A 26270-nucleotide genomic window follows, 5' to 3' on the forward strand; every position below is an offset into this window, starting at 1 on the left:
AATGGATAACCAAACTATGGTACATACACACAATGGAATACTATGCAATGCTTAAGGATAATGTAGAATCTGCAAAACACCGCATAACATGGATACACTTGGAGGACATTATGCTGAGTAAAATAAGTCAATCACAAAAGGACAAATATTGTATTAGTCCATTATTGTAAAAGTCAAGGAAATGTTTATCTGTGGAAGGAAATTTTCTTTGTTGGTTACCAGGGGTGGGAGGGTAGGGTAGGGAATATTGTTAGATAGATAGAGATAAGTATTGATGTGGGTGAAGAGAAGGGCAATGCACCAAATGTGAGTGATCAACATGGCGGCACTGAGGAAGAGGAAGACATAGAGAGGTACATGGGAGGTACAGACAACAAAGATGAACTCTTTTGCACATACAGTACTGCGTTGTCAGTGATGGCAAAAATTAATAAATTGTGGGTATACAGGTGGATAGATGGTGGACAGGCTGAACTATTAGGTATGTCTATGAAGTGGGAAGTGTACTCAAGACCATGTATAGGGTAGGCAGACTGTGGTCCTATAAGTTTATTTGTATGATCTGAATTCCCAGGTGTATAGTAGAGCTATACAAGGCAAGGGGCAAAGTTGTAGTCATTTTTTGGTCACAGTCAGCTACCCATAGGGACTGAGTAGTTGAACCTGTGGGCTCGGGACCACAGTCACAGGAGACATCAAGCTCAATTGGCATAACATACTACACAAAACATTGTTACGCTTCCTACTTTGTTGAGTAGTGACTGGGATCTTAAAAGTTTGCAAGCAGCCATCTAGATGAAATGATGGGTCTCTCTTCATCCAGAGCAAAGAATAATGAAGAAAACCAAAGATTCACAGAAACAATTAGTCTTGGTGACTGGTACACCATGCGATGTGCAGCCTATATGACTATGAGACCAGAACTAGATGGTGCCTGGCTACCACTGTCAACCACTTGGAGGGGGATGTATGTAGGAGATCCTGGATAGAAAGGGAGAACAATGTGGAAAAAAACTCAAAATAATTTGGAGAAAAAAAAAAAAAAAAAAAAAAAAAATAATTTGGAGAAAAAAAAAAGGGGGGGGGGGACCAGGTTTGCTGGTCCGACAGAGCCTGGTGGAACCACTAAGACTATGGTACCTAGCTGCCCTTCAGGTCTGGAATTGATCCCACACCTGTGGCTTCCAGACAAATAAAAGATAGGCATATGAGTTGAACATTTACCTGAGGTAGATATACTCCTTGGAGAGAACAATCATGGGAGAAAGAAGGGCTGTTTATGCACTGGGAGACAGCTCAGGGGGTAGGAGGGCACGGAGGGATGTACACAGGGAGGAGGTGACTGTGGGGAGGAAGTGGGAGGGGAGATGTTGCACTGTGGTAAATTGTGGTCAATGTCATGAGACAAAGCGTATGTGAACTGCTATATGGAAACTGAATTTGCTCTGTAAACTGTCACCCAAATCACAATTAAAAAAAAAAAGTTAAGGTCATTAAAAAGAAAAAAAAAAAATTCTGGATATCAGTTTTCTTATCTGCAAAATGAGTGGGTTGTTTTACTGGATTCCTAAGGTCCCTTCTACTACAACACCCTGTGATTTTAAGCTTGGAGATGTCCACACTAACCAGAATTTTTATTTTAGCTATTAAATGACTATTCTTAAAATCTCAGTTTACTTAATGTGCTTATTTAGCATAAAAAACTATGATATTGGTTAAGGTGAAGTTTGTCTACTTTTATTCAATTAAAGAAATCATGCTAGAGAGCTGGATCCCAACTTGGCATGTTGTCAAATATTTTGTAAAATTTTCCTATATGAATTTTTTTTTTGATCAATAGAATTTTTGGTTAGAACCACAGATTAACTTGCAGAGTCCTCAAGGCCATTTAGCTCACTCTTTTTCCTCCATACAGTATGACAACTAAAATATTTTTGACACATGATATCTAATTTTGTTGTTGTTGGAGAGCCTTTAAAACTCTCTAAGTCTGACTTAACATATTTTGCAGTCAGCAAGTTCTTTCTTAATCTTTCTGAGAAAATGTAGGTCAATTTTCTCTTGCTCTGCTTTTGGTAGAGATAGAGAAAGAACAGTGTTTGTCCCTCCCAAAGAAAACAGCTGGTTCAGAACCTTCCTCTCAACTGCATCACAAAGAAAAGACAGAGGAGAGCTGGGTCTCAGAAGTGAGGACACAGCTGTCTTCAGATATATGAAAGGCCTTTAAGGAAAGGAAGGAAAATCCCTTCAGAGGGCAAAACTAGGAAGCTTAAGTGGAAGTTACAGAGAGGTAGGCTTGGACTCAGATAGTAGAATCCAGATTAGCTAGTTAGTTAACTCTCAGTGATGTAAATATTCAAATAGAGGGAGGAAAACATAGGACTGAGATGTTAGACAGAGGATGTTATAGACCTCTGTGCCTCTATGTTCTATCTTAAGTGCATTGCTTTAAAAATCCCTTTGCCTTAATTGTTAGCCAAAAACCATCACAAGATGAAAGTAAAGTTTGGTGACACATTAGGTCTTGAACAGGAACTTGGGATTCTGAGATTATAGCTTAAATTCTCTCAAAAAACAGCTGTGTGGCTTTTTAGTAAATCACTTTACCTCTCTAGGTCTTAGTTTCATTATTTTATAAAGTGAGGCACTGGAATATTTAATCTCTACATTCCTTTCATTTCTGGTATTTAATAAGTCTCTAGACTTGGTATTAACAAGTCTTTAGTTAATTCACAGATTGACTACCCAACGCATTGACCCATCGCCAGCCAGCAAGTCGATACTGACTCAGCAATCCTATAGGATAGAGTCGAATGTCGAATTGCCCCATGGGGTTTCCAAGGCTGAAATCTTGTGTGTGTGCGTGTGTGCACGTGCTGTGTTTTATTTATTTATTTTTAACTTTTTATTGTGATTTTGGTGAAATTTTATGAAGAAAATTCATGTTACATTCAACAGTTTATACACATTTTGTTTTAAGATACTGATTACGTTCCTTGTAGTAATAGCTCTCCTCCCACTTCTTCCCTGTTGTTACCCTTTCCCTGTATCCTTCTTACCTATGTATTCCTGCCTCCCTATCTTTCTTGATGTGTAAATGCTGCCTTTCTGATCGCTCATGATTGATTTTTCTAAAGAGTGCATCTTGGTGGTATAGGCCTGTCTATTGTTTGGCTGAGAGTTAAACCGTGGGAGCAGCTTCAATTCCAGGCCACTAAAAACCTGGTCTTTTTCATGTTTTTTTTTTATTTTGTTTGACATTTTTTCTCCCACTCTATACAGGATTTCTAATTTTGATCCCTTTCCAGGTGGCTGGCATTGGTAGCTGGGCACTATCTAGTTTTTCTGATCTCAGAGTTATATAGACTGAGGTTCTCATGGTCTCATGGAAACACCAACAGTTTCCATATGTCTTTGATATTCTTCACTCTTCTTTGCTCTGGACAAGGAGAGACTAATTAATAGTTGCATCTCAGACACCCACTCTCAAGCTTTTAAGACCCTAATCACTACTCACTGAAGTCAGATGTAGAACAATATTTTTGTGTACTATGTTGTGCCAATTGAGCTTGATGTTCCCTGCAACCATGATCCCCAGCCCATAGGCCCAGCAAAGCAATCCATCAAGATAGTTAGCCGTGGCTAAGAAGTTATCCTGACTTTGCTCCTGTTAGGTTTATACTGCATATAGAAATTTTTATAGCACTTACAAATACGTACATAGGAATATCATCTGCCAAACCTATGTATGCTTGTGGGTATATTCCTGTTCACCTATCCATACTTGACCTTCTTCTCTGTCTACCTATGTATCCACCTGCAGATTAGTGTTTAGCAAGGCTGAAATCTTTACAGAAGCACACTGACATTGTTTCTCCTACAGAGTGCTTGGGAGGTTAGAACCACCAACCTTTCAGTTAGCAGCCAAGTGCTTAACTACTAGGCCACCAGGACTCCATTTAGACTGACTGTAGGGAATAATAATATATAATTTGAAAGAAATGCAATATATTGTTTATATCCTCCATCAATTGACCATTGACATCAACAGCTATACAAGAAGCAAAGGAGAGACTGTACATCCCTGGACAGTTACCTGGTTGGGGCCGTTGCTCAGTATTCTTACTCATCGTTTGTGCTCCTCCAAGGGGAGGACCTGTAGAAACAGGAAAACAAATATGATGAGTAGGGTCATTTTCCATAAGAGGAGAGAAAAATCTTTTCAAATGACCACCAGGAGGACAAATTTGCTTTCTCATTCATTCACTCACTTGACCATTTATTCATTTTACTCATAAATATTTTTCTAAAATCTGCTATGTGCTGGCATCGTTCTAGATGGCAGAGATTCAGCAATGAACAAGCAGTTCCTCGTGGAACTTACCTTTTAATGGGAGAGACAAAAATAAACAAAAAACATAAACCATAAAGAATAACATGCTTGATGGCATTTGAGGCAGTGGATTTAATTTTTAATGGGAAATTGAGATGTCCTCAATAAGAGGATAACATTTGAGCAAAAATCACCTACTTTTTGTATTTCCATGTTTTGAGTTCCCCTTTGTGGTATCTTTCACATAAGTTCCTTCTATTCTCCTCATTTCTTCTTTATTTATTGATAACTTATTTAATCTTTTTTATTGTTATTGGGAATATACATAGCAAAAAAAAAAAAAAAAAACCACCAATTCAAGTTTCTACATATACATTTCAGTGACATTGATTACATCCTTCAAGTTCACAACCATTTTCACCCCCCTTTTCTGAGTTATTCCTCCCCAATTAACATAAACTCCCTGCCCCCTAAGGTTCCTATCTAATCTTTTGAGTTGCTGTTGTCACTTTGATCCCATATAAATAGACCTTAAAAGAGCATAATGCTCAAGGCAGACATTATTAGTTAAGCTAAACTACTGTTTGGTTTTAAGAAAACTTCAGGTGATATTTTTGCTTTATGGTTCAAAGGTAATCTTAGGGTGATAGTTGCAGGATTCTTCCAGGCTCTATGACTCCAGAAAGTCTGGATTCCATTAATATTTGAAATTCTGTTCTCCATCTGCCCCCCCTTTTGATCAGGATCCTTCTATAGAATCTTATTCAGTAATGACAGCTGGATACTATTCTTCTAGTCTCATGGCAAAGGAGGCAGTTGTTCATAGAGGCAATTAGCTATACATTTCATTTCCTCCTATTCCTGACTCTTCTTCTTCCTCTGTTGTTTCAGGTGAATAGAGACCAATTGTTGTGCCTTGGATGGCTGCTTGCAAGCTCTTAATACCCCAGGCACTATGCCATGAACCAGGAGGTAGAACAGATACACTAAATAGGTTATGAGGACAATTAACTGGGATGTCTCATGAGCTCCAGTTTATAATGATTGAAAAGTTGCAGTGATTAAGGGTGGCTGATAATGTATTTGCTGTCAACAAGTCGTACATCTGTAAGAAGTTGAATTGGCAAAAGTTGTGTAATAGAGATATTTGGGAGCTCTGCTGGCATAGTGCCTAAGGCATTTGACTGTTAACCAGAAGGCTAGTGGATCAAACCCACCAGCCACTCCTCGGAAGAAGACCGGGCAATCTACTTCTGTAGAGACACGGCCTCGGAAACTGAAGGAGGGGTCACTATGAGTTGGAATCCACTCAATGGCAGTGAGTTTGGTTTGGTTTTTAGTCTATTTTAGATCTGCATTCCTTCTCACATAGCCTGTGGCTTCATCTACCTGACAGCTTCAATATTTTTCTCTCTTGCCACCATCCTATCATATGCTATTTGGCCAGTTTAATCTCTCTGAACCATTTCACTTCCCTGTTCAAAAATCTTCAGTGACTCCACATTGACTACTGAATGCATGTCTATCTTCATAGTGCGTGCCTTTCATGATTCCTTTTGTACTGACTTTTCCAGACTTCTTTCCCTTCACACATCCTAAACTCCAGGAACCTGGAATCCTAAATTACTCTCAGATATGAGCAAGGGTTTTAGGTCTTTCCTCTCCTAGGAGTGTCTGCTCTCTCTGTGTCCACAAGCTCAAGTCCTGCCACTCCCAGAGCTAACTCTCCAGGGCTAACTCAAATGGCCCAAGTCCACAAAGCTGTGCTAATAGCACCCAGAGGAAAACTCCCCTCCCCTGCTTAAGGAACTAGTCCATGTGTGCTTCATTCTTGTGAACCCCATAGTGCCAAGTGCCAGGTACAGATAGACAAATAATTAATAACACGTTATTGAAAGAATCTTGGTTATTTCTTGGGCATTAATTTGTAATGTCAACGTTTTTCTTGAAAGACTTTCCTTCACCACCCATTCATGACCTTCTTTCCCTCCTGAATAATGGTATGTCATATACTTACTTTTGTTGAGGCCAGAATTCATGTTATTGCCCCATCCTCCTCTCCTGACTGAGTCATAAGAAGGATCTAATGAAAACAACAAATAGAGGTACATTAGCATTTCCTGTTCTTCAGAAAGACAGCATGAAAATTACCTCTTTGTGATCAGGAGAGAGTAAATTCAGTACTTTAAAGCATCACTAAATTCCAGAAATATACTCTTTCTCTGGAGGTGGGGGTAGAGGTGGCAGAAGGAATTAAAACTGTGATGAAATGATTTGATTTCTATTTGGAAGCCAAAGTAATGGAAAAAATTCTGAATTTGAAGTCAGAGGGTTGGGGTGAATAAGTAAGACTTCTCTGAGCCTCAGTTTTATTCAATATGGAAATAAAAAAAAAAGTTGTTTATCTAGCTATGGAGTTGTCATAATGATCAAATAAGAACACCTGTGAAATACTTTTTTATAAAGCTTTGGAGCTCTGGTGCCGTAGTACCTAAGGCACTTGACTGCTAACCAGAAGGCTGGCAGTTCAAACCCACCAGCCACTCCTTGGAAGGAATATGGGGAAATCTACTTCTGTAGTGATACTGCCTCGGAAACCCAAGGAGGGGTCGCTATGAGTCGGGTCTGACTTGATGGCACATAACAACACAACAAGAAGACAAGGCTAGAGAGAAATATATATGTCGATAGCCACGTAGAAAAGCCATCTAAGCAGTTCTGAGGTGACTGGGAATGTATGGAAAGGGAAGAATGTCTCAAAGCCCAGGACTAGAGAGCTAAAGGGCATTGATGTTGTGAGACAATATCCCTGAGGGATGAGCACATTCCAGCTCTTTTAGGCCTCTTACATGTTTCTGTTTATAATGGAGATGGTTGTGCTTGATGACCACAGAGAAATGAAAAGAGCTAGAAGGATGGCAGGAAATGTGGTTGACTCAAGACATAGTGGACAGAGAGCTGCTTCCCACTAGGAAGTGACTGCAGGTATGCCTCCGACTGTCTTGAAGAATTCTCCATTGAACCTGAGCATTTGTGACCCCAACTTCTTCCTTGAAAGAATCCACTTGCCTACATATTATGCTCAGAAATTACTTAACTAGCTGGCTGGCAATCTCCCTCTTTTCCTGTCTCAGGAGGTTGGTCCCACTGAGACACTAAACAGGGTTAGCAGAAGAGCTGAAGGACACAGAATTATGACTTTCAAAGCCATTCCATGAACAACAAAGAAACCATAAAAACCATCCAAACAAATGGAGCACAAACCTCATCAAACAACAGTCTGACAGGGTGAAACATAAACCATTCCCTCCCCCCTATCCCCCATCCTAAGCCTCTCAGACACATTAGAATGAGAGGGAAGAAGATGGATGGTCTCATCCAAGTGCTTGTTCTCATAGTTTTTGGCTAAGAAGAACCAAGAGACAAGGACAATTTTCTTGTGGAAAAATCCACGTGCAGATACACATTCCTCATGGCTCTGGAAAAGCCAGTTCAGTTTTTAAATTACAGTCTTTAGCAATTGGCATGAAAAGCAAAACAGAAAGTAAGGGGGGGGTGGGTTTGGGAGGAAGGGCAGAGACAAAGCTCAATTGATGTAATTCGCCTGTTTTTATTTTTGACTTTTTTTTTTTTTTTCACCATTCCTCCAGAAAATAGATTCTTCTTCTTACTTAAAGACAAAACAAATAAAAAAACAAACTGGTTTATGAGCTTGAGATGAAACCTCTGATGGGCATTTTCTGGGATGTCTTACATAGGTCTGCAGAGTGAGAACAGTGCTGATATAAGCAAAAGGGAAGGCAAGACTCTTCAATAGGTTTTCTTTCTGAGTTGGGTTGGATGGGTAAGCCTCCAATGATCCTTTGGAACTGACTTCTGTGATGTATGGTGTGCTTGGCCTTATTGTGATATGAGGTAATGTGAAACAAGTTCCCTGTCATTGCATTCAAATATGAGTAGATAATTAAGATTGTGAGGAAATGTGGGTCATGTGCCAAAGGTATGATGGAGATAAGTAAGGCTATTGGAAGCTAAGGGACTTCTGGTGGCATAGTGCCTAAGGCATTTGACTGCTAACCAGAATGATGGAGATTCAAACCCACGAGCCACTCCTCAGAAGGAAGGTTTGAATATCTTGTTCTGTAGTGATACTGCCTCAGAAACCCAAGGAGGGGTCACTATGAGTCAGATCCGACTTGACAGCAGTGAGTTTGGTTTTTGGTTTATTGGAAGTTAAGGTGGGAGAAAGCAGTATAATTAGGGTCAAGGATGCCCTCATGAGGGCCATGTGACTTGAGTTAGACCTCTTTGGAACAGAAAGAATAAGCAAAGCAGGCAGAGGAAAGCATTAAGGGGTGGTGAGAATGCGGAGGTTGTGTCTGGGGACAAACTTGGGTGGAGCTGCATGATTGAAGTAGAGAAGTGTAGATAAGAGACAGTTAGAAGAGGGGGTGGGGGAATGTTCAAGGCTCTGGGTAGCCTTGATGACAGTTAAGCAAGATTTGTAACCTTAGTGTTAAAGGCAGTAGGAAACCCAGGGTGGGTCTGAAGGATACTGGGATACAATGAAAACGAACAAACCTCTCGATGGTGTGTAGATTGGATAGGAGAGCCTGAGGGGATGGAAATGATTTTAGTAGGAATGGAATGGAAATGAAAATAGAAAGTGACACATTCAAGCAAAGCAAAACAAAACAAAACAAACTAAGTTCTAGGAATTAGGCTGTGTGTTCTGAAGTTCCGACTTCTGACTTAACTAACCTGATATAGTCTATCTCAAAATTTTCTACTCAGTTTTCTACTCACTCAGTCCACTGAAGGCTTCAATCCTATCTGAAAGTTTTGTTATGACCATTCAGAAGAACCATTTTTTGGCCCAAATTATGGCCATAGCTGTAGCTACCATTGAATTCCTATCAGCTTTTTTTTCCTATTCTTTTATTCTGGCTCCTGGTTCAGAGAAGTCAGGCACAAGTTACAGAACTAGCCAACAGATGGTAGGTGGTAAACACTGAATTTCCCTCTAATTCTAAAAGAAGAATCAAAATTTGAAGTTACTGCCTTATTAGAGAAGTGGTTGGCAGCCCTGATCTTTTCTGGCAGCCTGAAGAGGGATGCACAGCTTTATGTGATAATAAGAAAGTCTCCTTTACGCTATCTCAGGTTTTAAGGATGGTTTAGAGAACTTTAGATGTCTCATCTAACTCTACAGCCTTCAGGTAGGTAAAAAAATAAGTGACAGAAACAGAAAGGTCACCCAGCCATCAACCCCACTGTGTCCTCACTGTGAATTTAATAGAGCAATAAACAACAGTGGGCAGTGCTGTAAGCTCAAGTCTTCAGCGAATGGGGAACAGAGCAGGGTGTGGAGTCTGAGCAACAAAGACCACATGTCTTCCTCCCATTTTCCTTTGCATTCACATCTATTTGCATAGAAAATCCTGTCACTGGCAACTGAATCTACTGAAGACAGACTGGGTCCATGTATTTTGGGGTTAAACAAGGTACTCTGTGGGCTCTGGTGGTCTTAGAGTGTCTACCACGTGTGAGATTTAAATCTAAACCAGTATTTTTGGAGTGATTTTTGCTACAAAGACAAATCATAAAGATGGAGAAGTCCAAAGTCAACAATTAAGGTCTAGCATTCTGCTTCAAAGGAGAACCATAGCAGTTGAACAGAATGAGATATTCATGAAAATGATAGCAATGTGCCCAGCACATAGCCTCAGCAAATGTCACCAATCAGTATTAGTATTTGCGTCACTATTATAGGCCCATCAATTGTGGCCTTCAAAGTTGGCAGTTCGAACCCACCTGGTGGTGCTGCAGAAGAAAGGCCTGGTAAACTCTTTCTGTAAGTTACAGCCAAGAAAATCATATGTAACAGTCCCTCTTTATAACCCATAGGGTCACTATGAGTAGGAATCAACTAGATGGCAAGAGGTTTGTTTTCTGGTTTTGGGATGGTGAAAACTGTTAATGTGCTCAGCTGCCAACTGAAAGGTTAGAGGTTAATTCTGAGTCTACCCAGAGGCACCCTGGAAGATCAGGTGATCTACTTCTAAAAATTATCTATCTATCTATCGCCATTGAAAACCCTGTGGAGCATAGTTCTACTCTGACACACAAGGGGTCTCACAGGTCACAGTTGGCTCAGTGGCAACTAGTACCATTGTTATATGCCTGAAAAATGTTCAGACCCAGAAACATGTTCACCAGCCTACCAAATACACAATAACTTCACTATCCCCCTTACTCTGTTCTACTCTTTCTTTTCTTACTTACCACCTAATTTACTCAAAAATTACTTCACGTTTGTTGTATATTATCTGCATTGCCCACCTGAATGTGAGGTTCACAAGGGCAGCAATGCTGTTCTGCTCTCTGATATATCTAAGCACCAAGAACAATGCCCAACACATACCAAAGCAACCAACAACTATTCGGTGAATTAATGAATGAACTGGGTCAATATTTTTTCCTTCTTGCTAAATAGACACAGTTCTTATTATTCACTATGTCATCAGCTGAACAGAATTCAATGTTCCTACTCTGACTTGAGAGCTCTGATGGTGTAGTGCCTAAGGCACTTGACTGCTAACCAAAGGCTGGTAGTTCAAACCCACCAGCCACTCCTTGGAAGGAAGGTTGGGCAATCTATTTCCGTAGTGATACTGCCTTGGAAACTCAAGGAGGGTTCACTATGAGTCAGGTCCGACTCGACAGCGCATAACAACAACACCACTCTGACTTGGGAGCTCTGGTGGCATAGTGCCTAAGGCATTGGACTGCTAACCAGAAGGATGGTGGTTCAAACCCACTAGCCACTCCTCAGAAGGAAGGCTGGGCAATCTACTTCCGCAGTGATACTGCCTTCAAAACCCAAGGAGGGGTTGCTATGAGTCAGATCTGACTTGACAGCAGTGAGTTTAGTTTGGTTTTGGTTTTACTCTAACTTACCACACTAAACTCCATCACTAGGTGGTATACGTCTAAGATGATAAGGAATGTAGATGTATATACCCAATTTTTCCTCTGAATATAATGGACAACAAACCATCCATTTACTAGATGTAGGCTACGAAGTTGTCTCCGTGGGAGGTAAAGAAGTAGATACCACGAACTGCAATTACCTGCATTGTATTTCATATATTTTTAAACAATAACATTACTGAAAGGAGGGTTCAATTTTTTTCCTTCTAACAATCGTTGTTGTTGCTGTTATGTGTCATAGTCGGACCTGACTCCTTGGGTTTCAGAGGCAGTATCACTATGGAAGTAGATTGCCCAGCCTTCCTTCCGAGGAGTGGCTGGTGGGTTTGAACCACCAGCCTTCTGGTTAGCAGTCAAGTGCCTTAGGCACTATGTACCAGTGCTCCCTCTAATAGTCATAGAAGTGAAAAAATACATACACAGAAAGGTGTCTAAAACAAAAGTAGAAAAGCCTGGACCAGGGACTTAATCCAACAACTCACATTTCTGCACAATTTTGCTCCCAAAGCCCAATGCCTGGCTGCTTCCGAGCTCCTTGGCACTCCAGCGGCTGGTCAGTGGTTGGAGGTGCCAAGAAACCACCTAAGTGTATACAGAGCCAGCCTGAATGTGGAGCACAGGGTCTGCTTTCTGAAAATTGACTTCTAAAAAAGACAAGTTTAAGGCAGAGCCAAGGGCACAGTGTGCAGAAACATGGATGTGAAGGACCTACAGGCAGAGCTGGTGATCTCAGAAATTGTTCCTGGTGGCCAATAGCTTTATCAGTAGAAAATCACACCCTGCTTCCAACAAATTCAGTTTTCACTTCAGTGAAGGCTGACACCTGTGGCTTTATGGACAGCCCAGATGACAGATTTCACTGGGATTCTTCAGAGAGGTCACCAGAAACATTTTGCCTGGAATTAATGGTTTGGGGCAGTCTTAAATAAACTTTTGCCAAAGCAAAGAGTCCTGAGCCTTGTTCTGGTGAATCTGGGAATCACCAGCCATAGTGGATATCCCAGCCTCAGTGTAGGACAAACTTAACAGTATCTCCATTATGTGATGCTCAAGGTAGCTGAATTTGACACTAAATGGCTTCTTAGATTCCAGGAGAGGCTCCCAGGGTAGAGAAATATGAGTATGGAGATTTTTTTTTCTTCTGAAAATTCCCGTTTGGGAGGGGAAATGTTTTTCTGGATATGACACTTTCATAAACATCACAGTGTTAACTAAGTTTCTGTGTGAATCTTTTAAACTGGTCATAGATCTGGCCAAGAGTGTCAGGAGAGATCTCTTTCTGTCTGATGCCTCGGGATAGCATTCTGAGGGCCCAAGCGCGTCCACCCACAGGTGGCCCTCCACTCTGTCGTGACCTCATCCAGAGGCCAAAATGCAGGGATACCAGCACACAAAAGCCTCTCTCTCTCCCTCCTGTATGACACAAGGCTTCACTCCCAATGACTTTGTGGAAGAGGATGAATTTGCCCTGAAACTTCTTGTCAAATTTCTGGTTGCTGCTGAAAGGTTTGGCAACACCTAGCCCTGTTTATCCTTGGAAAGCCCAGCTTCTGAAAGCAAGCCTTTCAGCCGAGAACTGGGCAAGGCTGCTCACGCTCAGAGCAAGGTCCTGGATGAGATCCAGACCTTCTTTCTTAAAAAAGTGAGGGTGCCAAAGGAGAAATGCTCAAAGAAAGAGGGGCCTTGAGACTTCCCAAGAATGAACCCACCAGGAGGAAGATAGATTAGCCAGACTCTGATAAGGAAGAATTGTGGAGGGGAGCAGTGGGGTTTGTTGTTGTGCAGTCAGACAGGTTCTAGCATGATAGAAGATTGGAGCTAAGGATCCTCTAAGATACCTTCTCCATCTGAGGTCTCATGATTCTAATAGGCCCAGTCTTAGAGGAGAACAGGTTCTACTGGCCACCCAGCCAATGCAGGCTGCTCTCCTCTGGGCTTTCCTTCATGCTGTCTTTGATGCTGTGTCCCACCAGCCAAAACCCACTCTGCTTCTTGAACCTTCCTAACCAATAGCTCATGACCACAACCTTCTTGTATATTACTATATCTGTTATAACTCCTGCCCTCAGCCCTGCCAGTGACCACAGCAATAATGACTCCTTCTCATCTGACCTACAGTCTCAACTCTACCCAGGCCCTGGCCTATTGGCCTGCCTCCCACTGCAAAGATGGTCCAAAAGTGACTAGTGCCAGAGTAATTAAAGTCGATGCAGGGCTAAGTGTGTCATCAGGAAGGCATCTTTTCTCTCTGCTGGGCCATGGGGTTACTTATGGTTACTACGTGGAGTTTAGAATCAGTTAGACCTGCCTTCAAATCCCAGTTTTGTCATACACTCTGATAAGTGAGCTTGGCCAAGTTATTCTACCTTTTTGATTCTCAGGTTCTACTTTTCTAAAAAGGACCAATAACAAATCCTTAATAGGGTTGCTTACTATGAAGATTAAGTAAATGTTCAACAGGAGTTCCTGGGTGGCACAGATAGTTAAGCATTCAGCTACTAACAGAAAAGTTGGCAGTCTGAGTCTCCCAGAGGTAAATGGGAAGAAAGTCCTGGTGATCTACTTCTGAAAAATCAGACACTGAAAACCCTTCTACTCTGACACACATGGGGTCACCATGAATGGAAATCATCCTTACAGTAACTGGCAATTTAGAAATACACGTAATATATGTATAGTCTATTCAGTCTTGTTTGCACCACTAAAATGTTTACCTTGGTGAAATGAAGTTAAAAAGCTCATCAAGGAAATTCTTGAAAAGAAAGAGTAACCTCTGCTGAACAGACTGAGGACCATAAAGGAGAATGGCCAAACCCATTCTTTTGCCTCTACGTCAGTGATTCCAAAAATTTGAATAGAATATGGCCTTCCTTTCAAAGAATAAATTAATTATCCTGGACTCCAGTTTGAGAAACACTGCCCTAAAAGATAGTGATTCTGGCTGTCTGCCTGTATATTATTGTGGTTGTTAGCTGTTGTGGAGTTGGTTCCGACTCATGGTGAACCCATGCACAATGGAATGAAATGCTGCCCACTCCTGTGCCATCTGCATGATCAGTTGTGAATCAGACTGTGTGATCCATAGGTTTTCATTGGTTGTTTTTCAGAAGTAGATGTTGTTGTTGTTGTTGTTAGGTGCCACTGAGTTGGCTCCGACTCATAGTGACCTTATGTACAACAGGACAAAACACTGTCTGGTCCTGTGCCAGCCTCACACTTGCTATACCTGAGCCATTGTTGCAGCCACTGTGTCAATCCATCTCGTTGAGGGCCTTCTCCTTTTTCACTGGCCCTCCACTTTGGTCTTTTCTGACAACATGACCAAAGTAAGTTAAATGAAGTCTGGCCATTCTCATTTCCAAGGAGCATTCCTACTACACTTCTTTCAGGACAGATTTGTTAGTTCTTTTGTAGTCAATGGTACTTTTGGCATTTGCCAACACCACAACTCAAAAGCATCAACTCTTTCTTCAGTCTTCCTTATTCAAGGTGCAGCTGTCACATGCATATGAGGTGACTGAAAATACCATGGCTTGGGTTAGATAGATGCACCTTAGTCTTCAAAGAGACATCTTTGCCCTTCATTATTTTAAAGAGGTCTTTTGCAGCAGATTTTCTCAGTGCAATATGTCATCTGATGTCTTGACTGCTGCTTCCATTGGTGTTGATTGTGGAACCAAGTAATAAGAAATCTTTAGCAACTTCAATCTTTTCTCCATTTATTGCAATGCTGCTTATTGGTCCAGTTGTGAGGATTTTCATTTTATTTATGTTGAGATGTAATCCATACTTCAGACTGTAGTCTTTAATATATTTTTTTTTTTTTTCCAGAAGTAGCTAGCCAGGCTTTTCTTCCTAGTCCATCTTAGTCTGGAAGCACCACTAAAACTTGTTCAGTATCATAGCTACATGTAAGCCTGCATTGGCAGGCATGTGGTGGCTGAACATGGAAGAGCACTGGCTAGGAACTGAACTCAAGTCTTCCATGTGGAAGGTAAGAATGTTACCACTGAGTCACCATTGCTTCCACTGGGGTACTGGCTTAGGTATTGTCTAGCATCAGTTGATGATGCCTTTTCTGCCTCCCCCCGCCTGGTATGTCCCTGCTCAACAGGGCCCTGGAGATCAGAACTGACTGGGTCATCACCTCATTTCAACTGCTTCTATAGGGCCACTTAGCTTTCATTTCAGTGGCATATTATGTCCCAAAGAGCAAACAGGAGCCTGGCTGTCATTGAGATCACAGTAGGAGGGAAATATCCAGAGAAGGTTTTCCTCAGGCTTGGAACTCACAAAACAAAACAAAAAAAGAAAACAAAACTTCCTGGATCAAATTTCCTGAGCTCAAGGATCTTGTCCTGGAATCCAAACAGCCCCTCAGCCCCAGCCCCGGTCCTGCTGTGTAGAGCATAATGGAGACACTGTTTAAGATGCAAAGGGAAAAGAGGACATAAGAGAAAAATGTTTGAAAAAAATGGTCTTTAAATATGAAAAGTTTGGAAGGACAAGTTGCACATTCTTCAGGAACAGCCTGGCGACAGTCATGCGCGGCTCCTTGCTGAGCACAGGGCTCTGTCATTTGTCAGTTTCTTTCTCTCATATGTTCTGTGTATGTGATTTCTATAAGGCCTCAGAGTGGTATTCTGGGGATAGTACCCTGAGTAGCACAAATAGTTAAGCCACTGACTGGCTGGTGGTTTGAACATACCCAGAGGCACCTTGGAAGAAAGACCTGGCAATCTACATCTTAAAAGTTCACAGCCTTGAAAACCCTGTGGAGTGAAGTTCCACTCTGCAGCATGGGATCACCATGAGTCAGAATCGACTCAATGGCCACTAACAAAAACAACATTATGTGGAAAAGCAATTCATATTGACTAGACTTATTGGATGTTTGCCAAAACTCCCCTCAACATTGGACCACGTGGATGCAACTAAATCACATACTTCTTTATTTTGCCTCAGGTTTAAGAGAATTCAGGAAGGCAAAGGAAAACTTACCACTTTGCTTCGGTAATGGGGCTTGAGGATAAATGAGGGGTAGTTTGTGCTAACCCACCTCTGTTCTGCCAAGAGCCCTGATCAGACCCGCCTATCCAGAAACTTCTACTGCTTTGTGGACCACAGTGAGGTTGCTCTCACCTTCCTTGGCATTAGGGGATACAATCTTGTGTCTGCTTAACAATTCTGCTTTTGAATCTTTTTCTCCCAAAGTTCTGGAGGTCAAGACTCAGAGGTAAAGGTCTCGTGCTTATTACCTTAAGCTTGATCGACCTTCTAGTACTTATTTTGTGAGGTTATCCTTCCTTGCTAGGTGGTAATCTTTTGGAAAAGAGGAACTATGTCTTAATTACCTTTATTTATTATTGGACTTCATTGATATCTTATATCCCACAACACATTCCATCATTCAACAACATTTATTGAATATCTACTATTGTGCTAGCATTATTCTGCATGCTGAAACTGCAACAATGGCTAGAGAAAAATACTTTCCTTGTACAACCAGCTTACATTCAAAATAGATAATAAACTATATTGTATCTTAGAAATTGGTTAAGTGTTATGAGAGAAACAAAACACAGGAATGGGAGTAAGGAATGCTGATATGGAGAGGGCCTCATCAAAAATGTATAATTTGACTAGACTTGACATGTCCAATGTAATGAAAATTGAGCTCTATGTAGCACCATAATTTTCTTGTGAAAAGTGACTGGATAGCCCTACACTGATTACAAAGTCTTCTTGAAAGTCAGCTCCTTTTCATTGGTTCTTTATTTGGTAAGACTTTCTTTCTGGTAGAGTAAAGCAAAATTAGCTAAAAACTTGGCAGCATCTCTTTGATGCCTGGGTGAGAAAGAGTGGTGAAGATGAGCTCAGTCTAGCAAAGATTTCACCACTTTTGCATATTTAAATTCAGGGCAATTGCCCAATCTGTGGTCTCAGACTCGTATTGATTTACAATTGCCATGAAAATCAAGAAATTTAAAATCCCAACACTTTCTATGACTTCCTTTTCACCTGTATCTGAAGTGGTTTGCAAGAAAGGGCATTTCACTGGGCTCAGTGAGGGAAAGTGGACAGGTTTGTTCGTGCCGAAGGACACTCAATTTTTTTTTTACTTTGAGGGTAAGAACTAAATACTCTAATCCCCAAGTCCTGCATCCAATATCACATAGATTCACAGTAGTTAGGAGAAGAAGAACCATCAATTCTTGGTAGGTGGAATGTGGTGTGCCTTATTATGGTCATGGAATCAGAGGCTCCTTTTCAGGCTGGAAGGGACCTCAGACATTATCTAAACCAGACATGCAAATTAGCACAGGCCTAGGGGCCCAAGGCCTGAGAGAGAGCATATGTGGCCATGTAAGAATTTTAATAGAAATTGAAAATATGACTCATAGCATACAAACTGCCTTTCTTTAAACTCCTTTAGGATACTGGGCAGTACTGATCATTATTTTGCAGGCAGGTCAAAGAGATTTTAAACTCAACAATGTTTCAAAATTGTACCAAGAGTGATTTTCATCTTTTTGGAAGAGTGTTAAATATTATCAGGCATAGGGATGTTTGTGCTATTATTACAGGCTCTTAGACATTTTAATGGGAAGAAATGCTGTAATTTCACTTTAATCCATTCCAAACAGGGAAATAGCTCATTGTAATAGATAGAGCTCTGGACTAGGAATCAGAACCCCTCTATATTTGTCTCCCATCTCTGTCACAGTTACCAGCTATATGAACTTAGACAAGTGGCTCAACTTCTTTGAACTTTGGGTACTCTATTTACAAAAGAGAGACACTTAGAGAAAATTATTACTGCTAAATTTGAGTTCAGAAAACAAACTGGTGCATTTAATCCTACAGAATTCTTTTGAGAATGCTGTTGTTATGGTTAGTTGCCATGGAGTCAGCTACCAACTCATGGTGACCCCATGCACAACAGAACGGAATGTTGCCTGGTACTTTACTATCCCCATGATTGGCGTCTTAGTTCTCTAGTGCTGCTGTAACAGAAATACAAGTGGATGGCTTTAACAAACTGGAATTTATTCTTTTATAGTTTAGGAGGCTAGAAGTCTGAATTTAGAGTGCCAGCTCTAGTGGCTTTGTGAAGGCCCCTTGACCTTGGGTTTCAGCTCTGCCTCTTGTTCCAGGCCCACTGGAGCTGGAGGCTTCTCCTAACTCATGCACCTACTAGCTGCTAAGGCTGACAAACCCAAGATTGGCAGGCAATACGGCAAGCTACTGGTTCAAGTCAAGGAACTAGAGATGAAGACTGAACCAAATGTAGGGTGCTTCCTATATAGACTGGAAGCAGGCCACACCCTGAAGGCAGCTTTCCTTTAACTGACTAATTGCTCACAGCAGATTGCACCATGGATGATTACACAATGTTCAATCCCATCATGGGGAATAACTACATCCAGCTGCCAAGCCACTCAGTCACAGCCCAGCCAAGTTGACACACAACCTTAACTACCACAATTAGTTACATATTGGACTACTGTCACCCACAGGGTTCTCACTAGCTGATTTTTGGAAGTAGATCACCTCGCCTTTTCTCCTAGTTAGTGTGTGAACTCTGCTAAAACCTGTTCAACATCATAGCAACATGCAAATCACCACCAACAGGAAAGTGGTGGTGGCATATGAAGTACATTGGCTGGGAACGGAACATGGGTCTCCTGTATGCAATGAAAGAACTTATGTGAGAAAACACCAAAAAAACCAAACCTGTTGCCGTCAAGTGGATTCTAACTCATAGTGACTCTACAAGACAGAGTAGAACTGCCCCATAATGTTTCCAAGGCTGTAATCTTTACAGAAACAGACTATCACACCTTTCTCCCATAGAGCAGTTGGTGGGTTCAAACTGCCCACCTTTCAGTTAACATTTCAGTGCTTAACCATTGAGCCACTAGGGCTCCTTAAGTGAGATAAGACAAGTGAAAATGCTTTATGTTTTCCAAAGTGTCCTTTGTCAATGCTATTCTTTTCCAGAGTTTAATTCACAACAGGTAAGTTAATTTTTCTTGTATCATACAAAATGAATTTCTTCTGATTCTTTAATGGAGCAGTGGGGCTCAATACATATTTAATTAAATTGACAACGACTAAATTTTCCTTCTCCCAGTGATATTTACTGAATATCTGCAGGGCTGGAAAAACAGATACAGGGTAAAGCTCACAATTAAAGACCACAAGTAAATCTGTAATTACCTCCATAAATAGCTTGTGAGTGTGGTAGGGTTAAGAGAAGAAATTGTAGTCTTTAGGAGTAAGGAAAAAATGTTGAAGAGAATCAGACTTGAATTGGGCTTTGAGCGTGTGTTGGAGTTTGACAGATAACACAGCAGTCCCACTTAATTTTGCTACTTTCCATTTAGATAATACCTGGCACAAGAATTCAAATGTCATCAAAGAGTCATGTTAAACTTTTTGCTGATACTCATTTGTGGGAGGTAACAGATCCCTGAGACTGGACAAGAAAAGCATACTCAGGTTCTAGCCTTAACATTTCTTCCTCAAAAACTTCATCTTCTCCCACAGGGATATATCACAAGAAATAAGCACTTAATTATCTTAGATAGGGGCTTCTCTGAAGAGAGGAAGTTGTTACATCTACAAAAAGATCTTGGGAATGAAAGGGAGTTATATTAAAACAGCAAACCAGGCTACATCCTGGCTTTTCACTAGAATGTCCCATTCCCCCTTCATCTCTGTCTGACACAAGAAAAGCATCTCTCGTTCAATACACAGACACATACATAGACAGAGATAGAGAGTGAGAATTTGGTTTGGACTAAACAAGCTTCTATTAAATACTTTCTAGCAGACATTGTACCCCTAAACAAACACCCTGTAATGGAATTTCAAAATCAGTGCATTTTACAAAACAAATACATTTAAAATATTCTATATTGAGGGAATTCAGCTAAGATGGCATAATAGACAAATTACACAGACCCTCTTCAACAAAGAAAAGAGAAACCAAATAGCATAGATACAGAAGTCAATTCTGGAGCCCTGAGCTTTGAAATGAAGGATGCAGAAGAACTATCAACTAGTAGAAGAACCTGAATGAAAACAGTGAATAAAGAGACAAATGGAACTGTGGACTGATGGCTATCCAGACAGCATGGCCAGTTTGAATATTTACAAGTTGTGTGAGGACTTGGGCAGTAACCTAAAAATCAATGCTGCTCGCCAAGGTGGCTGATGACTACAAAGGAAAATTGTAGATAAGGAGACAAAATACACTGTGGACTTCCGGCTGTCCTGAGGGTGCAGCCATTTTGAATATTTACAAACAGAGCGGCCATTTTAGATATTTAAAGCTGCAGCATTCCAGTCCCAGTGACCTAAGAATATGCCCCACTTGCTGAGGATAGCATGGGCAACCACACTGGAGGCTGATAATTGGAAAGGTCATTACTCTTATACCCCATACTTTCTTGACGAACAGAGATGCAGCCACCCCCAACTCTACCCACCTTCTGGACTGGCAGGAATTCCATTCTGGTCTGTGTGCTCTGATGGAGCCTGGGTGTCCTGCCTTCCACCCCCCAGACTTGTTCTTTTGTTTATTTGTTTTTAAATTATTCTTTTCTTCCCCCTTTTTATTTTTATTCTCTCCTTCTCCCTTCCATGGTTCTAGCTTTGCTTTTTCTTCTCTTCCTATTTCCTGGTTCTCGTCTTTTTCTTTTTCTGTTTGTTCTTGGCATCACTTGTTACTCTTTTTGCAGCTTTCCAATTTTTATATTATTCCTTTATTCTTGGTCTTTTCTCTTATTATCCCTGTGGTAGTTAAGTTTGTGTGTCATCTTGGCTGGGCCTGGTTGAGTGGCTGGGCTGCTAGATGCAGTATTCCCCATGATGAGACTAGTAATCAATTCCATGATAGAATCTACTGTGAGCAGTTGAGTAGCTGCTTTAGGGATGTGGTCTGCTTCCTGTACATAAGGAGAAGTCTTGGGGAATGGTCTCTAGCTTATGGCATGCTTGAACCCTACATGTAGCTGTGTCATTGTTCAGCAGCCTGCCATGCTCAAACGATCTTGGGACTTTTAATGGACTTGAATTAATGGCTTGCTGTGTGGTTTGGTAACATTGGGACTGCCTTTTTCCTTGTCAACCTTGGGCTTGTTAGCCTCAGAAGCCAGCAACTGTCTCAGTGAAGACAAGCCTCTAGCTTCAGTGGGCTGGGAGCAGGAGGCAGAGCTGAAGCCCAACGTTGAGGGACTTTCACCCAACCCCTAGAGCCTGGCACTTTGAACTTGGACTTAAAACCTCCAAAATTGTAAGAGAATAAAACTCATGTTTGTTCAAGCATCCCATTTGTGGTATATTCTTGTCAGAGTAGTACTAGGTAACTAAGACAGGATATGGTACTGAGAGAGTGGGGTGCTGCTCTAACAGACACCTAGAATGTGGAAACAAGAGTGGAGTGTGTCCTTGACCTGAGATGCCAGCAGAGAGACCCAAGCATGAGACATAAGAGATGGCAGCATCAGAGCCAAGAGACTGGCAGAGAGATACGGGCAGAGAGACCAGCATGAGAGATCGCAGTAGCAGAGCCCAGAGACTGGCATTAAACACCAACAGGCTTACCAGCCCATGGAGGAAAAAGCTGGGTGCCATTGGGTAAGTGGCTTCCTGGCAAAGTGGGTTGCCTTTGGGCATTAATTGGTAGAAGAGACCAGTATGAAATGGAGTAGCAGGTTGGCCAGTCCACGGAATAAGAAAGCTGAGTGCTTTTGAGGCAGGAAGATTTCCAGTAGAGTGGGTTATCTTTGGCATTAATCAGCAGAAGCGGAGAGACCAGGAAACAGGAAGCAGTGCTGCCTCAGTGTTAAGAGTAGGGCCATGACCTTTGGGAGGGGAACCACCACAGCCCCCTAGGTTTCAAGAGCAAGACCTTCACCAACTCGGTCCTGGAGTGTGGGGCTGCTTGTTTATGTGAACCAGTGGGATGGAGTTATAGATGTTACCCAAGAGTGAGGAGGCAGGGCTGCCATGCCCAAAAGGGAGAGGAACAGGGCATGCCTGGCCAAGGGGGTGAGATTACCACTCAGGAACTAGGGGACTGGAGCCACCCAGTGAAGGAAATCTGTACAGATGCTACCCATTGAAGATCTGTACAGGTACCAAGTTGACAAGGGGTAGAATTGTGGTAATTAAGTTTGTGTGTCAACTTGGCTAGGCCTAGTTGAGTAGCTGGGCAGCTAGATGCAGTATTCCCCATGATGAGACTGGTAATCAACTCCATGGTAGAATCTATTGTGAGCAGCTGAGTAGCTGCTTTAGGGATGTGGTCTGCTTCCTACATATAAGAAGAAGTCTTGGGAAACGGTCTCTAGTTTATGGCACGCTTGAACCCTACAGGTAGCCATGTCATTGTTCAGCAGCCTACCATGCTCTGCCGATCTTGGGACTTTTAATGGACTTGAATGAATGGCCTGCTGTGTGGTTTGGTAACATAAGGACTATGCCTCTTTACTTGTCAACCTTGTCAGCCAGCAGCTGTCTGAGTGAAGAAAAGCCTAGCTTCAGTGGGCCAGGAGCAAGAGACAGAGCTGAAGCCCAAGGTTGAGGGACTTTCACCCAGTTCTTAGAACCCGGAACTTTGAACTCAGACTTAAAGCCTCCAAAATTGTAAGAGAATAAACTGTTTGTTCAAGCCATCTCATCTGTAGTATATTCTTGTCAGAGTGATACTAGGTAACCAAGACAACCCTGTCGATATTGATTTTTGTCCCCCTCTTTTTCTCTTTATGTTTCCTTTTTTTTTTTTTTAAGTATTTCTTTAAATATTTCTTCTCGTTTATTGTCTTTCCTTTTTTATTTAATTATTATTATTTATTTGCAATTGTTCCTATGTGTCCATATGGTTTGTGTTTTTTATCCTCTTGTTTTTACTTTTTTGGTGTTTTTTTTTATTGTTGATTTTGTCTAACTGAGTAGGAGACAGCAACCATGCCCATGTGACCAAAGTATACCCACAACTCCTGGAGCCACACCTACTGAGTGAGGGCCACCACTTGCTTCTGCACCAACTGGGCAATGATACACAACAGCCAAAATGACCCTAACTCACCCTTAACTGCTCTTCATGAACAGCTAACAGAGATTTGTGTGCCCAGTCTCATTATTTATCACACCTACCAGAAGACCGGTGGTGAGGACCTAAGTGCTGCCAAATAGCAAATACAGAAGCACAGAAGCTTGCTCATATATATCAAAAGAAAGGAAATTACACCAACATACAATCACCAATTAAATGTAAATGCAACAATGTCACAATGTCTCAGAGACAACAGACCATCACAGTCACACAAAAAAGCAAGATAAAGCAGTAGAAACAAGGGACCAGGATAAAGACCCAGAACACATCCCTGAGGAATAAGCAACACTGGAACCCCCTGATAAGGAATTAAAACAAAAAATGTATTTAGATACCATCAATGGATTGACAAAAACTGACAAAATTAAGGAAAACACAGAGAAAACCTATAATAATTTAGGGAAGACAATACAAAAACAAAATGACAAAATAAATGAAAAATTAGAAACAATATAAAATCGACAGGTAGAAATACAGAAGATTAATAAAAAAATTTAGAAATAGCACATTGAAATTTAGAATAGCACAGGCAACGAGTAGAATTGAATCAATGGAAGAATTAGTAACATTGAAGACAAATACCTCAATACTACTTTGGCAAGGGATCAATCAGAAAAAAGATTAAAAGAAAGAAGAAAGCCTAAGATTCATGCCGGATACAATCAAGAGGAATAACCTACATATACTCAGAATTCCAAAACAGGAAGAGACAAATAAAACCACATAGAAAATTGTCAAAGATTTGTTGGAAGGGAATTTCCCTGATAAGATGAAAGACTAGAATATATCCATCCAAGAAGTTCAATGAAGCTCAAACAGGATAGACCCCTAAAAGAAAATCACCAAGACATATCATAATCACACTCACCAAAACTAAAGACAAAGAAAGAATCCTGAAAGCAGCATAGTAAAAATGAAAAATTACCTAGAAAGGGCAACCAATAAGACTAAGCTTGGATTTCTTGGCAGAAACCATGCAGACAGGAAGACACGGGATGATACATAGAAAACCTTGATAGAAAAAAATTTCCAACCAAGAATTATATACCCAGCAAAATTGTCCCTCAGATATGGTGGTGAAATTAGGACATTTCCAGATAAACAGAAATTAAGGGAATTTGTTAAAACCAGACCAACCTTACAAGAGATGCTAAAGGGAGTCCTTTGGACAGACAACCAACAGCAGCAAACAACTGACCATTAACACATACGAGGACATAACCCAGAAACCAACCCAATTATGGAAGTATCCAAAGTAAAATAAGTTTACAAGACTATAAACAGGGAACCAGAGACATCAACTAGCAAATGAAAAGAACTACAAACCAAAAAGAGGGAAAAATAGTGTAGTTACAGAACTTCTAAATGGTGAGGAAGTCAAGACAATCACAAGATAGAATGGACGGTTCTAAACTTGGGAAGAAACTTATAAATCACAAGGTAACTTCAAAGAAAATAATAAACCTACACATAAAAATTAAAAAGAGGACAAGAATAAATATTTAGCAAATACTAGGAGCTCTGGTAGCATAGTGCCTAAGGCACTTGACTGTTAATCAGAATGCTGGTGGTTCAAACCCAACAGCCACTCCTCAGAAGGAAGATGGGGCAATCTACTTCCATAATGATACTGCCTTGGCAACCCAAGGAGGGGTCGCTATGAGTTGGGTCCAACTCGACAGTACATAACAACAACAACAAAAAAAACAGTATCAATAAAGGAAATGATAACATGATTCATAAACAAAATGAGCTCAGCACAGAAAACTGTTTGGAACAAAGAAATCAGTAGCACCATGAAAAAAACACATAACAAAATGACAATAACAAATTCATATTTGTCAATAAATACACTGAATGTAAATGGATTAAATGTCTACTCAAGAGATAGAGAATTGCAGACTGGATAAAAAAACATAAGCCATTGTTCTGGTTACCTAGTGCTGTTCTTGGCAAGAGTATACCACAAATCGGATGGCTTAAACAAACAGGAGTTTATTCTTACAATTTGGGGCTTTAAGTCCAAGTTCAAAGTGCCAAGTGCTTAGGGCTGGGTGAAAGCCCCTCAACCTTGGGGTCCAGCTCTGCCTCCTGCTCTCTGCCCATTGGAGCTAGAGGCATTTCTTCACTCAGACAGCTGCAGGCTGCTGAGGCTGAGAAGCCCCAAGGTGGACAAGTAAAAAGGCACAGTCCCGATGTTACCAAACCACACAACAGGCCATTAACTTAAGTCCATTGTATGTCCCAAGGTCGGCAGAGCATAACAGGCTGCTGAGGAATGACATGGCTATATACAGGATCCAAGCGTGCCATAGGCTACAGACCATTCTCAAAGCTTCTCTTTATATACAGGAAGCAGACCACATACCCTAAGGCAGCTACCCAGCTACTCACAGTAGATTCCACCATGGAGTTGATTACCAGTCTCATCATAGTGAATACTAAATCCTGCTGCCCAGCCACTCAACCAGGCAAGTTGATACACAAACATAACCACCACAGCCATCAATACGCTGTCTACAAGAGACACAGCTTAGAAACAAAGAAAAAAAAAAATAGACTAAACATCAAAGGGTGGAAAAAGATATATCAGGCAAATGGCAACCAAAAAAAGAGCAAGAGTGGCAATATTAATTTCTGATAAAATTGACTTTAAGACAAAAAATACCATAAGAGACAAGGACATTATATAATAATTAAATGATTGATTGAACAAGAGGACATATAATAAAAATCTATGCACACAATGGAAGAGGCCCCAAATACGTAAACCAGACTTGAATTGAAAAGACAAATGGATGACTCCACAGTCAGAGT

At 41.0% G+C, this 26270-nt stretch overlaps 1 protein-coding gene across 1 annotated transcript in view; it reads right to left on the bottom strand.

Annotated features, from left to right (window-relative positions):
• The window catches only part of FLI1 (Fli-1 proto-oncogene, ETS transcription factor), a 133058-nt gene that overhangs the window by 17146 nt on the left and 89642 nt on the right, over positions 1–26270 (bottom strand). The window contains exons 5-6 of the mRNA XM_007947224.2: positions 6351–6416; positions 4097–4156 (exon numbers count right to left, since the gene is read on the bottom strand). Coding sequence (XP_007945415.2) covers positions 4097–4156; positions 6351–6416 — 126 coding nt within the window. The remainder of the gene's footprint in view (positions 1–4096; positions 4157–6350; positions 6417–26270) is intronic.

The sequence above is a fragment of the Orycteropus afer genome, unplaced genomic scaffold (genome assembly GCF_000298275.1).
Source record: "Orycteropus afer afer isolate SDZICR_OR568_19922 unplaced genomic scaffold, OryAfe1.0 scaffold00178, whole genome shotgun sequence".
NCBI lineage: Eukaryota > Metazoa > Chordata > Mammalia > Tubulidentata > Orycteropodidae > Orycteropus > Orycteropus afer.